This window comes from Bubalus bubalis, chromosome 2 (genome assembly GCF_019923935.1).
Source record: "Bubalus bubalis isolate 160015118507 breed Murrah chromosome 2, NDDB_SH_1, whole genome shotgun sequence".
Classification (NCBI taxonomy): domain Eukaryota; kingdom Metazoa; phylum Chordata; class Mammalia; order Artiodactyla; family Bovidae; genus Bubalus; species Bubalus bubalis.
The window spans coordinates 20749316-20764648 of NC_059158.1; the positions used below are offsets into that span (position 1 = coordinate 20749316).

General features: G+C 44.7%; 1 protein-coding gene and 1 pseudogene across 6 annotated transcripts; both read left to right on the forward strand.

The window, feature by feature from the left end:
- Positions 1-1118: 1118 nt before the first annotated feature.
- Positions 1119-13111, forward strand: LOC102403511 (butyrophilin subfamily 1 member A1-like). 6 transcript variants are annotated; one of them, XM_025295893.3, is made up of 7 exons: positions 1119-1807; positions 2320-2526; positions 4810-4947; positions 5283-5303; positions 5393-5419; positions 9876-9902; positions 11399-13111. In XM_025295893.3, exons 1-7 carry the CDS (start codon positions 1795-1797, stop codon positions 11914-11916), a joined length of 951 nt encoding a protein of 316 aa, XP_025151678.2. In that variant the 5' UTR covers positions 1119-1794; the 3' UTR covers positions 11917-13111. The 6 variants fall into 6 exon arrangements, with proteins under 6 accessions (XP_025151678.2, XP_025151635.2, XP_025151669.2 ...); XM_025295850.3 differs by having other exon boundaries at positions 1124-1807; positions 4783-4947; XM_025295884.3 differs by having other exon boundaries at positions 1125-1682; positions 4783-4947.
- A 285-nt stretch (positions 13112-13396) lies between these two features.
- On the forward strand, positions 13397-13837 carry LOC102394199 (annotated as a pseudogene).
- Positions 13838-15333: the final 1496 nt, after the last annotated feature.

Genomic DNA, 15333 nt, shown 5'->3' on the forward strand with positions numbered 1-15333 from the left:
TCCAGAAACCAGACTGCAAAGACTGCTGAATCTGCCCTCAGGGGTCAGCGGACTGGGAAAAAGTAAGGAGGATATTGGGGTTGGGGGAGAGTGAGAGAAGTTCAAATAAAGATTAACCGCCCAGACAACTCTTCAAGGATTTGCCATCTAGAGGGATAGCTCAATGTTAATCAACAGCCGCAGTGTTGAGTTGATTGGAGTGAGAGCTAATAGAGCCATAGCTAATATTTACCGAGTGTTCGGTGCCAGGCACTGCACCAAGGCTTCACACACACACCCAGGTTCCATCTTCACAGCCTTCCTACGACACCATCACTACAGTTCAACGTGTTTTGTAGAGGAAGCTTAGAGAAGTAAATAACACGCCCAGGTTCACACAGCCAGCAAAACAAGTGGATTCAAACATGAATCCAGATGGCATAACCCTAGAAATACTTGCCCTTTTAGCCAAAATGCTGTGCCCCTAGGTCAAGAACACATTTACTACCCACATCTGGGTATCATCTGGTTTGTGGGCCTTAAAATCTGCCAGCCAGAGAGAGGCTCAGATTTGGAAAGGACTTTTGCAGAGCATGTATCCCACTGAAGTTTACTGAGGGTATTAATACTTGGTGACTCATTTGATCTGTGTCTGTCCCAGGTTCTAACTGCTCTAGAGCATCATTTTTATAGTTTTACCCACTTTGCCTGCCCGCCGTGAAAGTTGTCTCCTGATATTAATAAGAAAATCGTACATTCTCTGACTCCACCCCTCTACCTGACCTTTCTTCCTAGCACTAGCTCCTGTCCCTGTTGTCCTCTCATCATCCTGCAAATCCCTATAGGACTGCTGCTGCTAAGTCGCTTCAGTCGTGTCCGACTCTGTGTGACCCCATAGACAGCAGCCCACCAGGCTACCCCGTCCCTGGGGGTAGCCTGGTATCCCTGGAGTGGGTTGCCATTTCCTTCTCCAATGCATGAAAGTGAAAAGTGAAAGTGAAGTCGCTCAGTTGTGTCCGACTCTTAGCGACCCCATGGACTGCAGCCCACCAGGCTCCTCCATCCATGGGATTTTCCAGGCAAGAGTACTGGAGTGGGGTGCCATTGGCTTCTCCGCCCTATAGGACTAAAGAAGTGAAAAATGTTTATCAGATACATCCTGCATTGAGCTTTCTTTCTGGTTCTGTTTTAACATAAAATTATTTGCCTCCAGCTTGTTCTTCATTCCCAGGTCCCCCAGCCATGTCACTGCCCTATCTCCAGTGACCCATGAAATATGGCCAACAAACCGGCTGAGCTCAAAGGCCTCATGGCAGGTGATATGCGTTCCCAGTAGGCAGTGCTGTGGCAAAAGTGACCAACTCAGGTGTGTGCAGGCTGATCTCTAGACTTCGCTTCTCTCCCTGAAAACATCGATATCTTACATCATAAATGTAGAGGAAAGGGGTTCACAGTCCAGAGTTCATCCCCATCACAGACAGTGTCACCATCGGGGCAGGGGCACTGTGATCAGACACATCTACCTGGAGTTCTCAGGGTGCCCTGCCAAAGGCAGATCCAGCCCGTGAGTATTCCCCAGCCTCTGCCTGTGATCCCGCCTGAGAGACCAGGCAGTGGACAATCCTGACTGGAGCCCGGGTCCAGCCTAGTTTCTGAATCACAAAGTGATTCAAAGACTGAGTCACCCTGAGGAGCAGAGAAATGTGAGTGCATGAGAGAATTGACAGTGGGGAGACAGCCAGCAGGTGTGAGCTGCAGGCTTCTGGAAGGCCCAGGCCCTCCGACTCCTCTCTCTACTCCTCTGTTCCTGCCTCCATGCTCAGCACAGGTATGGCCCACAGCAAACAGACAGTGCTCTCTGCTTAGAAACTCAAGCCAGCTTCCTTGCCTCCCAGGCCAACTCCCCTCTGCCTGCTGCCTTGTTTCTCTGCCTTGATTCTCTGTTTCTCCCATTAAACCTCCAGGCAGAAAACTATATTCATTCATTCTGCAAAATGGTTGCTGAGAGTCTCCTGTGTTTAAAGTTCCCTGATTTAGCAAATTGTAATACAAGTTATTTTACCTAGTGATCGTACCAATATAGAGAGATGAAAACATTTTAAGAGTTATGGACAAAAATAAAGCAGGGACTCAGATGTATCTGTTTTCCCAGACTCCTGAGGGAGAGGTGTGACCCAACTTAAGGTTGGCCCAGTGTCCTTCATTCCTACCTGTCTCCTCCTCTTCTCGCTCTTACTGGTTGGGAAGCAGCTCATTTGGCAGGGAGCAACCCTTGAGGTGACAGACTTTGCCGCCGAGGTCTGAAGGACAGTGAACTTCCTGGTTCCCTCTCCCTGCAAGTGAGACAGGAGCCCATGGACATCCAGCAGCAGCAGGAGCAGTCCTCTCGGGTCATGAGCTTGGACAAGGATGGGACCCATCTGCACCGCAAAGGGCAAGCCTGTAGCTCTCCCACTGGGAGATGCCAAGTCAGAGTCCCTGAGTACTCACCATTTGCCCAGGGCTGGGACTTCCGTGAAGCCACCACTGCTGGGCAGAAGGATGCAGGTGAGGATGGCTTTTAAAGGGACAGAGGGAGGTACACGTGTGTAATTCTCTGTCTTTCTTTTAGCCTCTTTGCAAATGGTCTGAATCATTTCTGGAAGTCCTCTTGATCTTTTTTTTTTTTTTTTTTTTGCTCTTGGTTTTTTTAAAAGCACACTTTGCAGTATTTCTTAGGAAATTATTTGTTTAACAAATATTTGCTGCCTCTGTGTAAACCATCCCTGACTGCTTTGTGCTCAACACTAGGGGAAAGAAAGAATGGCCAGGAAAATTTGTGAAAGACTTTCAGTGGTTAAAAAGGATGACTGGGTGTCTCTTCTAAGGAATACTAATCCTGTCTGGTAGTTCTCACATTAGGGATCTCTGATTCCATAGGACAAAGCCATTGCTTATTTTTCTAGATCATTTACAACTTTGTAGAGACAGATGTTAATTTATAGAACACTGAGAGTAATACAAATTGTTCCTGTCCTTAGTGATGCAAATGACTTCTCTCTGATAGAGAATATAAGATTTTGCAAATCAAATCCTCATTTAAACCACTTTTAACATTTTTACTGGTTTTCTTATTAAATAATAAGTTAAATAAATTTTTTGCACAGTCTTTTTGTATATTTATCTTTTAAAAATTATCCTTTATTAAGACATACAGAATATTCATTGTAAAGCCATTACCAGTACAAAATAGCTAGGAAATGATACAAAACAGTCCACAATCTAGATGTAAATTTTCTGGAGAAAGGACAAATATATACAAATAAGGAAGTAGGTTTCTGTGAGAAGTAATGAGTAATCAAACAAAAAACCATGATGCTTTAGTCTCAGGAAAAATTGCCAGAACCTATTTTGTCAATAAAAATTCTACTGTATTAGGAAGGTTAACGACAACTGATTGTTCATTGTTTATTTAATCCTCACAACAATGACATTCATCAGATACTGGGAGGAAATTTGCTTATGGCATTGACCTTAGGCTGTTATATTTATATCAGTTATGACTCTGTTCTGACTTGTATAGGTAGTTTTTATTTTATTAATTTAACTTTTCCTGCACATAAAATGTGTCGCTGAATTTGCAAAACCTCTTTGGAAAGGCTCTCTAGTTACGTGGAATCCTTTTGCTGATAGAGAAATAAAAGGTTTACACACTCTTTTTTGTTTTTTGACTCAGTGTATTTATTGGGCTTCCTGGTAGCTCAGTGGTAAAGAACCTACCTGCCAATGTAGGAGATGCAGGTTCCATCCATGGATGGGGAAGATCCCCTGGAGAAGGAAATGGCAGCCCACTCCAGTATTTTTGCCTAGGCAATCCCATGGACAGAGGAGCCTTGTGGGCTACAGCCCATGGGGTCTCAAAAGAGTCAGACATGACTTAGCAACTAGACAACAACTAAATGAATAGCATGGCCTGGTGCTAAGGGATATTTAAAAGAAACACATGCATAAAATTTCATATATATAGCCAGGTTCTCTTCTCGCAGCTTGCTTGTTGATCTGATGGTACTGATAGCACAGGTAATATTATTGAACTCTCCCCATTATAGTGGAGACAGAGGGACACAGGATGGCTTGGCTGAAATTACGAGTCTGCAGTGGAGGTGGGACTAGTACTCAGGGCTTCTAATTCCCAGCATCATCCACTTCCCTACCAAAAATACACTTCTCTTAACAATTGCAAGTAAAGTCAGAGGCTCCCACATTCCTCCCACGTTCAGGGTGATTTTCACTGGAAGGCATCTCTTCTCACGAATTGAGGAAAAGGGGGCAATTTCCACCCCTACCTCCTGATCCCAGTTTTAGTTCCATATTTCAGGAGTGATTTGGACCTCCTTAATTTAACACTTAAAGAATCTGCCTGAAGTGCAGGAGAGCTGGGTTTGATCCCTGGGTTGGGAAGATCCCCTGGAGAAGGGAAACACTACCCACTCCAGTATTCTTGCCTGGAGAATTCCATGGTTAGAGGAGCCTGGCGAGCTATAGTCCATGGAATTGCAAAGACACAGACATGACTGAGCAACTAACACACACACACACACCCAGAGCCTTTATACTTACTTGTTGTCGTTCCATGCTGTCTCTCAAAGTATCTTGGTTTCCCAGTCATCCTTTGGGAGAGAATGGGGCAGAGCTGGAGTCACTTATTCTCCCAGCCAGGCCCCTCTGCTACTGGTCTGACCCAGGCATCTCAGGGAGTCCTCCAGCATCCTCTGTGTTCCCCAGCACCCCCAGGCCTTGGCCCTTTCCTTCTTTTTGCTGCAGAAATAATGCCCAGCACTTCCGGTTCAGGCACTGCCTTTCTGAAGGACTTTCCTTGGGCAACAGCTCAGACCTCACTCCTGCTTCTTCTGGGACTTTTCCTGCTGGCTGCTCTTGGTTTCATCTGGAAACTTCGCCGAGAGAAAGATCGAGAATGCTGGACCAAAGGTAAAGGAATCAGAAGACTGAGGCAGTGAGGTCCAAAGAAGACTACGGAAAAGGGATTGGACAGAGGGGAAAGGGGAGGACCAGGACTAAGAGGGCGAAGGGGATTTGAAGTTGAGGTTTTTACATTCAGTCTTTCCTCCCTCAATACCAGCACCCCCACCTCTTTACTTCCCCGATCCTGGGACCCTGACTGTGCCCTGGTTTTTCTAGTTTGGGGACAGCTCAACAGACTCACTGCACACATGATGCAGGAAAGGGTCTCCCACAGACCCTTTCCATGTAAACCTGGCCCTTCTCCTATGAACCATACTGATTCATTTCTTGTCATTTTGCAGAGCAACTCCAAAGAGAGCTCCGTAAGTTCCATACTTCCTCCTCCCACGTGTACAATTTGAGACCCTCTCATGTGTCATTGATCTCATGAAGTTTCTTTGTTCTACTTTAGGCTGGAGAAAAGCCCAGAAAGTGGATGGTGAGTAAATTGAAATTTTTGTTTTTCATCTAACACTTTATCTGCTTCATTTAATAAGTGCCTTTCTCCTGATTCTTTCCTCTGAAGCCTTGCTCATTCTTGCACCATCTGGACTTAAGCCGATAACCCCAGTAGCTCTGTTGATATGTCATGGATGCCCCAAAGATTTTTCAAACCTATTGCCAACACTGAACTCCATTCCCTTTGCTGTCAACCTGCCCTTCCTCCTCCCCTCCCCTCACCATCCAATGCTACCACCACCCAGCCAAGGGGGCTCCTTTCTCTCCTTCCCTCAGGGCAAGTCCATTTACTGCTTAGCCCAGGACCCCTACTCAGGCATAGAATACCTCCCCCAATCTTTCTTTCTTCTTTTGTCAAAGATCCCTGGGAGTAGATTATCAAGACCCTTCTCTCAACAGCAAGCTGCTTCTGTTCCCTCAAGAGCTACTGCTGCCCTTTTCCTTTTAAGACTTAGTTCCTAAATAAATGTTAGGAAACAGACCCAAAAAAATCTAAAAAAACAACCAGCATAAACAAGACCTTGCCTGTGAAAAGTTTCCATAGTTTAGAGTTTCAAAGTAAGCTTGCTAAGATAGAAATCTGATTACATTCCTCTTACGCCCCAAATCATCTGTGGCTTCCCATTGCCTTCTGCCGTCTTACTGGGGTGGATATTTGTAAATTCTAAAAGGATTTTCAAATTTCTAAGAAAAATTGTCTTAATGTCAATTTTTGTCAAAACTAACACAACCTAAGCAGATTCTACATCACCTGCGTAATATCCATTTTTTTGTTGTTGTTAATCAATTATTGTGTGAATGGTTCTAGTTTCTAAGCTAACTGCTGTGTTCATAATTGCATTAGTGACAAAGGAACTGTCTAAAGACAGATTTTAACTTTCATTGCTACATTTTTTAATTGGCTCCCTCAGGACTTTGAAGATTTATTTTCAGAGGAAATTAATTTGTGTCTAATCAAGGTTTTTACATAACTCAATTGAAGAAACACTACATTAAAAGGTAAAGTCCAATCTGCAATTTTTATCCCCACAATGCAGTCAGCCTTAATGGTCCAGTCTGATTTCTGTTCCATCCCTGGACACTCCCTGACACGCGCCACCCCACACTGGACTGACCACACCACCAGCGGTGCCCTGCATGTATCATTCATTTTCCCACTTCTGTGCCCATTTCCTCTGTCTTTCATCACATCTGTTGACCCTGTTTGTTCTACTCAGTCAGACAAACTGGGATAAGCTCCTTAACCTCTTTGAAGTTCTACTTTTCCCACCTAGAAATTGATTTAATTGCAACTACTACTTTGAGCAGATGTTAGGAAATGAGATATAAAGGTGGGGACACCTAGTAGAGTTGTAGCACATAGCTAAGTTCAGTGAGCATTAGCTTTGATCCTTCATCACCGCATCCTTTTCCCACACCTCTAAAGGTGATGCAACCCCCCACCTCAGAGAAAAAAGAGAAGGCAGAGGGGCAAACTTCCTGCCCTGCCACCTGCACCTGCCCTTTCGGATCTGTAGGCTCCGACTTCAACAGAGCAGGCATCTTTTTCCCTTTCTGAGGCTATTTCTTCATTCTTGTCCTGGATCACTCACTCTCCAGCTTCCCTCATGGATTCTCTATTCATTTCATTCACTCATTCACCAGCTCAACAAAGATCCACAACTATTAACTATGTTACTAGTAACTAGTAACTAAGTTACTCTTCTAAGTGCCCTAGGCACAGAAATGAACACAACAGAAATATCCCATTCACAAAGAATCTACCTTCTAGTGGAAGAAGGTAGAAAAAAAAATGAAATAGTATAATATACAGTTTGGCACATGATAATAAGCACTCAGGAGATAACAGAATATTGCATTGGAAGGTGCAGTTTAAAATAAGGTGGTTAATTGTACACCTGTAACAAAATATTGTACATCAACTATACTTCAATTTTAAAAATTATAATAAAATAGAGTGATGGTGAAGTAGACGAGCAAGCCACAGGAATAGCCGAGGGAAAAGCATTCTAACTAGAGAGAACCACAGTGCCAAAGCCCAGAGTCAGAAACACACTAGTTTGTTTGAAGAGTAGCAAAGGGGTCGGTGTTGCTAGAAGGCAGGGAGTGATCAGGAGAATCGGAGCAGGTAGAATCAGAGGGGTTTGGAGGGTCAGATCACACAGCCTTGAAAGTCATCCATGCTGGCTTTGGCTTTGCTTCTAGAAAGGAGCCACTGGTGGGTTTTGAGCAGAAGGGGAGCTGAACCTGACTTATGTTTTGAGAAGTTACTTTAGATGCTACAGTGAGATTGACTTGGTGGCGCTAGAGGTAAAGAACGCACCTGCCAATACAGGTGGAGAAGGCAATGGCATCCCACTCCAGTACTCTTGCCTGGAAAATCCCATGGATGGAGGAGCCTGGTAGGCTGCAGTCCATGGCGTCGCTAAGAGTCGGACACGACTGAGTGACTTCACTTTGACTTTTCACTTTCATGCATTGGAGAAGGAAATGGCAACCCACTCCAGTGTTCTTGCCTGGAGAATCCCAGGGACGGAGGACCCTGGTGGGCTGCCGTCTATGGGGTCGCACAGAGTCAGACATGACTGAAGCCACTTAGCAGCCAATACAGGAGACATAAGAGATGCAGGTTCAATCCCTGGGTCGGGAAGATCCCTGGAGGAGGAAATGGCAACCCACACCAGAATTCTGGCCTGGGGAATCCCATGGACAGAGAAGCCTGTCAGGCTACTGTCCATAGGATTGCAGAGAGTTGGACACGACTGGACCAGCTGGGAGCTACCGCAGACATCAAGGGGAGAGATGAGGATGGTTTTTACCAAGGAGGAGTGCTGGAAGTGGTGAGAGGGGCTTCAGTGCTGGATTTATTTTTAAAACAGAGTAAAAATACCCTTGTTGATAGTGTAGTGCAAAAGTGAAGGAGTGGATCAAGGATGACTCCACGGTTTTTAGGCCTAAGAAACTATAAAAATGGAATTGCCATTTTTCTGCAACGGGGAAGCCAAAAGAAAACAAGGTAGTCAGGGCAAGGGGAGGGGGTAGCACAGAGTCAGAATGCTGAAGAGGGTGTTAGTGATCCAAGTGAAGATGCAGAATAGGCAGTTGGATAATCAAGTGTGTAGTCCATACAGGAGGTCAGGGCTAGAAATATAAGCTATTTTTTCTTCTCCTCTGTATCTTTTTCTTTCTTCTTCTTTTTTTTTTTTGTGACCTTTCATAATTCAAAATGCCTTTTTTAGATTAAAAAATTTTATTAATTAGAGTATAATATAGTTACAATTAGACTTCCCTGGTGGCTTAGATGTTAAAGCCTCTGCCTACAATGCGGGAGACCTGGGTTCAATCCCTGGGTCGGGAAGATCTCCTGGAGAAGGAAATGACAACCCACTCCAGTATTCTTGCCTGGAAAATCCCATGGATGGTGGAACCTGGTAGGCTACAGTCCATGGGGTCACAAAGAGTCAGACGCGACTGAGCAACTTCACTTCACTCAAACTATGGTGGAGGTAATGAAGTTAATTGTGACCTCCCTCATACTTACAATATTGTGTTAGTTTCAGGTGTTCAGCATGGTGATTCAGTATTTTTGCAGGTGTTAGTCTATAAGTAGCAAGTGTTAGTCTGATCTCCATCCTACAGATGTAGAAATGGAGACTGAATAGTTAATTAAACTGGCTTTGGGTTTCATGGCTAATGAGTTGTGGCTAATAACACATTGGGATCAAGGCAAGAGCTGTGAGCTAATAGCGGATACAGTGCCCAGAGCACACGGGCAGCTCCCCCAGGTGAGGGTACAAAAATAAATAAATAAATAAGTGTGTGGGACTCCCTAATCACAGCAAAAGGTTGCATATTAACTATGAAAAAGGCATGTTTCCTGCAGAGACTAGCTAAATAAGAGACAGATTTCCAGGCAGCAGCAGCAGCAGCAGCCATCCTTACTCCATGCAGGACAGTGTATGGAGGTCATGGAAAAGATGCAGGAGATGGGGTCAGGTGCCTGACTGTGAGAATGACTAATGCATGATCACAGTGAAGAAAGGAGTGAATCCCTCAGAGTTCTGTCCTATGTCCAGGACCATGTCCCCTGTGATGGCAGCCTTCTCATGTTTGCATAAGCTGGTGCCTTTCAGCTACTGAAGCACAAAGCCGTCCAGTATGGGGAATATAGAGAGATGAGTAAAGAGCTCCCGGTGGAGTTGGAGCCTGTGCTTAGGAACCAAGAAGGGAAAACAGAAGAGTACATTTTGACTGGCCTCTTTCCTCCTAGACATTTTCTCTTTTAGGAACATGAGCCCAGGAAGGAGCCCAGACAAATTCTGGAGATGAGTGATGAGGGTGCCAAGGAGGGAAGGAAAGGCAACCAGAGCACAGAAAGGGCCAAGAAATATATGGCTCTCGCCAGGGAGCACTCACCTCTCTTTTTTCTATTGCAGATTGGAAAAAAGCTCGGTCCTATGCTGGTGAGTGACTGTCTAATTCTTATGGTCTCAGGCCCAGGACTCCATAAAAGAAGATCTTAGTGGTCTTTCTCCATCTTCCAGCCCCAAATAGTGGCCTGGCTGGGCAGGCAATGAACTGAGACCCAGGGAGGATCCAAGTAACATCAAGATCAAGTACTACCAAGTTTCAGTTCAGCACCTGCACCTTTTTCCTTTCCAGAAGTTTATACCATTTTTTTTTCTTTTCTTTTCCTTCTTAAAGGGCTCCTCATCTACTTCCTCTCTTGAGTCTCTCTACTACTCATGGCAACCCACTCCAGTAATCTTGCCTGGAGAATTCCATGGACAGAGGAGTCTGGCAGGCTACAGTCCATGGAGTGGCAAAGAGTCAGGCATGACTGAGCAACTATCACTCAATATCTTCAGCATCATGGACCTAAGGGTACAACTAGAAAGGTTTCATTCAAATGACATTCAGTCTCTAGTGGGTTCTGTGCATCTTAGAGGAGATGTGGCGACTCTGTCCACCTAGCTTCTCTCCCCTCAGAGCATCTCATTAGGGAAACACAACAACAGTATATTACTTCATCTCTTCAGTGTTCAGGACAGATCAAATGGGGATGTAGGAGCTTTGCTAGATTTTGACCTAGGGCCTCACTCTCCTCTACATTTAGCTGGCAAATGGCAGAAAAAGGAATGCAAATATTGTGTAAAGGTTTTCTTATTGGTGAGGCCTGGAAGCAGCCAACTCTTCTGCTGGATATCCAAGAGGGACTAGAAAATGTCATCTCGCTATGTACCCAGGAGGAAAAGGAACCAATGTTTGATGAACCCATAAAAGTTTCTCCCATATGACACTTCTAACCTGTGAGATTCAGGGACAGTCTATTAAAGATGGGTATGCATTTGCTCCAGATGTTTTACACAGTTGGCCAAAAATCTCTGGCCAGATAATTCTCCGTGAAATGTCCTGGGGTTTCAGGTTGGTAGAGAGGTGTGGCTAGAGGCTGGCCAAGGACATTCCCCAGCCCTTTATTCTGCAAACATTATTGAGCACCAATTGTGAGGCAGAGTCTGACAATGCTAGACAGTAAGAATACAAAGATGAACAAATATAGTCTTTACTTTTTGGGGTCCTGGTCTAGTAGAGGACAGAAATATGAAATAAACAATAATAGTGCGATGACATGAGAGGGGGTGTACAAAATGCTGTGGGGGATGAGAGTATTGCGGGGGGCGGCGGGGGGGGGGGCGGGCTGTGATTAGCCACCCCTGCTCCCAGGGACCTGGAACCTCTGGATTATCTCCTCCTTGTAAGTCTCTGAACTCTCCTAAGCTCTTTGAAGTATGATCCTGAAGACATCTGGGGAAATGTTTATCACTCCACCTCTTTTGTGGAGAAAGGAAGGCAACTTCATGGGTTAGGAATGGCTTCTTTTTTCCCCACTTCCCAGTCACTGAGGGCCCTGGGATACCGGAGTTGACAGGACTTCTGTTCTCTCTAATGCTTTCCACAGCTCATGTGACTCTGGATCCAAATACTGCCTTCTTTGAACTCTTTCTGTCTGAAGATCACCGAAGTGTGAAGCGGAGAAACTTGTGGCAGAATCTTCCTGAAAAACCTGAGAGGTTTTCTTTTGACCCTTGTGTGCTGGGCCACAGGTCCTTCTCTTCGGGGAGACATTACTGGGAGGTGGAAGTGGGCGACAGGACTTACTGGGAGCTGGGGGTTTGTGAGGAAAACGTGGATAGGGCTTGGGGGATCGCAGAGTCACCTCAGAATGGATTCTGGGCTGTGGAACTCTACGCCAATAAGTACCAGGCCCTCACCTCCCCTCGGACTGCTCTCCCCCTGAGTGAGCCCCCCAGCCGGGTGGGGGTCTTCTTGGACTATGAAGCTGGGCATGTCTCCTTCTATAGTGTGGCTGATGGGTCCCACATCTACACTTTCCCCCAGGCCTCCTTCTCTGGGCCTCTTCGGCCTTTCTTCTGCCTCTGGTTCTATCACCCAACCCCTCTGACCATCTGCCACTGAGCCCATCTGTCCCCACCCTTTCTCTCAGTTGAATGCACAAGGATGAACCCATCATTGGGACTGAGAAGTCACATTTCTGGGGACAATGCCCCCAAGACTCCAGCTGAGCCAGCAGTGAAGGCTGAGCCCCTCTGACCTTTTCTGCAGATAAAGACTGGAGACAGTTTATAATTCTCCAGACCTGAGTGGTACAGAGGCCAAAAAGGACAATGTAACCCCATAGAATGTTGTCAAGAAAGTCTGGTATTGCCATCCTAGCTGGAAACTGAAAAAGGAACCGTTAGAGAAACCAGAGACAAGATACGGATGGAAAGACTACCTGGGTGGAGTGTGATCTCTGGTCTTGAGCTCCTTGTCTTTAATGTCTGCATAATAGAACAGCTGGAAGCTGAATCTGGATGGCACTTGGCTGTTTTCACCCTCTTTTCACACAAAGACTTTATTTCATTTTGACCCACGTACAACCTGGGGAGAGACTAAATAAAGTTCACAGAGAAAACTCACTTCTCCAGATCACTCTGTTGGTCTGGGACTTGATGGCACATTCAACATTCTTACATCTACTGCCAATCATAGTGCCTCCAAGAGTCCAATCATTCCTTATAAAGCAATTGCAATGACCCATTCAGTGACACTTTTCACCCCAGATCCAAGATTTACTTTTCCAGTTTGTGAATTTGTTTACTGCTCCCTAATTATCTTCCTACCTTTAGACTATTTTACGTCATCAACAGTTAAGTGCATATTAATTTTTCTTCTTTGCTTATGCAAACACACACACACACACACACACACAGTTTTTCTAATGAAAATTGGGCTTTGTTATATAATTGTCCCACGACGTGCTTCTCTTACTTAATACCAAGTCTTGGTGGCTCAGATGGTAAAGTATCTGCCTGCAATGCAGGAGACCTGGGGTTCAATTTCTGGGTTGGGAAGATCCCTTGGAGAACAGAATAGCAACCCACTCCAGTATTCTTACCTGGAGAATCCCCATGGACAGAGGAGCCTGGCGGGCTACAGTCCATGGGGTCGCAAAGAGTCAGACAGGACTGAGTGACTAACACAAATCTTAAATACTAATCTTTCATTATTTGCAATCAAGATAGTTTTGTTTCTTCCCTATTACAAATAATGCTACTATAAATATCTTTGTATGTAAATCAATAAAAGTATTCTCAATAAAAGTGTGTTAAATCAATGAATTCTTTCTTGCTCCATTTCATATGTATTTCTCTCTCAAGACTTTATGTAAAGGTCTGGATAATAAGTAGATCTGGTGCCTATTTCTCTGGAAACTGTAAAGTTAAGAGGACAAAATGTTATGCCTAGAAACCCTTTCTCCAGGGTCTATGCTGAAACTCAAGGCTGCTTCTCTGTGTCAGAGTAGTTTGGACCCTCCAGATAAGAGGGGACTATTTCATTCTTACTGATATGATTTCCAGCAGCAAAACTTTTTGATAGATGATGAATTTTAAAAATGAAATTTCCCAGTGAGTTAGGAAGCAGGAAGCACTCCGAGAAAGTGGTTGATATGCCCCTTTGCAGTTGTTTTATGATCTTGGGAGAAACACTACTTCCTGTTAACTGTCTGTTTTCCCAGCCTGATGACTTGGAGGGCAGATTTTTAAGTCCCTTGGACTCTCTTATCTATAAGAACGGACTCATTGTACTACTCCCCCAAACTGGGTTTGAATACTAAGAAGCAGGGAACTTTTGCCTCATTGCAAATAAGAAAGCAAGAAGGGTCACCACCAGATCTACTGGAACCATCTGAGAAAATTTGGCAAAAGCTGTCTTGTTATATCTGCTCAAACCCACACAGTCTGATCCAGAAATATTGCCTCAATATGTGCCTCTAATGTTCTATCAGGATGCAAGGTATGTAGGCTTCATTAAGCTGGACTCTTCATTAAGCTGAACTTCCTTGAATGGGTCATCTAAGACATCATACCTTGTTGTAGCCACGTGTTCTGGGAAACAAACTCACTCAGAAGGACAATGCAGATAGTGGAGTGCAGTTTATTACACTATTACACCAGTGGGCCCAAGGCAGAGTCTCCTCTTAGCCAAGGACCCTGACCAGTTTTTCTGAAAACCTTATATACCCTAAGTGTATGTGCCAAACCCACCTCCCCAAATTCCCTAAAACTAGTCTGAACAAAAAGATACAATCAAAGTTATCCCGTGATTCATGTGCCTTAAGCCTAGGTAATTAACAGGGGACAATTATCAATAGACCTGTGGTCATACCCCAATAAGCATAATAGAATTTATGATTCTATTCTGTTACACAGATAATTAGGGTATTCTTTTAGACAGCAGAGTCTAGGTACGAGCCCTGGGGCTCTTCCATCCAGGGGCCCTGGTTTTCCAGTTGGTATGTCGTTTCCATAGATATTGGGCATAGAGCTCAAAGTCCACTGTCCGGCCCAAGATGGAGTCCTGCTTTCAAGATGGAGCCTGTTCTGTCTGTTTCCTCCTTCATCCCCCACTCTTGATGCTCTTAACTCATAGTATGAGCATCATTCATAGGGATATATTGCACCCTGACTCTCCGACCTCTAATTTGGGAGAACGATATCAACCTTTGGGTTACAAAGTTCATAATACATTGTAAAATAAAGGGTCCACAAAGCAGAACTATCAAGACAACTATAACAATGGTAAATATAGTTTTCCACCAATCACCCTTCACCCAAGATAGGACCGAAGTCCAAAAAGGAAGATTATCATCAGACATAACTTTTACCTGACTTTTCATGTCATCTAGGGTGGCTGATACATAGCCAGATAAATCAGGAATATATAAACAACATTCAACTTTAATTATAGCACAGGTCCCTCTTTGTACTGAAACTATGGTTAGTCTCAAGATGATACAAGCAAGTCCTTGTAGCAGCAGTTGATTATAGAGCTTCATCTCTTTTTCTTCTTTATGATGATCTTGGTTTCACAGGGATCAGTGGGGTCCTTTTGTGTAGTCCGCTTGGCGTCCTCCGGGTCTCGTGGTATGCTCTCTTCACCCTCATGTGGAGGATCCAGCGAGTGACACCTGCAGTAGGGCTGCTTAGAACAACAGTTACATGGACCCTTCTAATGTGGGGCCAAGGAGTGTATTTGCAGTCTTTGACCGCACCTGATCCCCGGGTACAAATTAGTGAATCTGTTCCCCAAGGGGGAATGGCACCCTTTCTTGTACAGACTTAGTTACCTGATTTATTACCTTACCCAGTTGTTCCATCTGCTGGGAAATCTCATCTCCCCTTACCTGAGGCAAATTTGTTGACACCTGTTTTATTATGGGAGGGGGCCTCCCATACACAATTTTGTATGGAGAAGAGCCATGGGACTGTGGGGTCATCCTGAGTCTGAGCAGAGCTGTGAGAAACAAGTCCACCCAGAAACAGTCAGTCT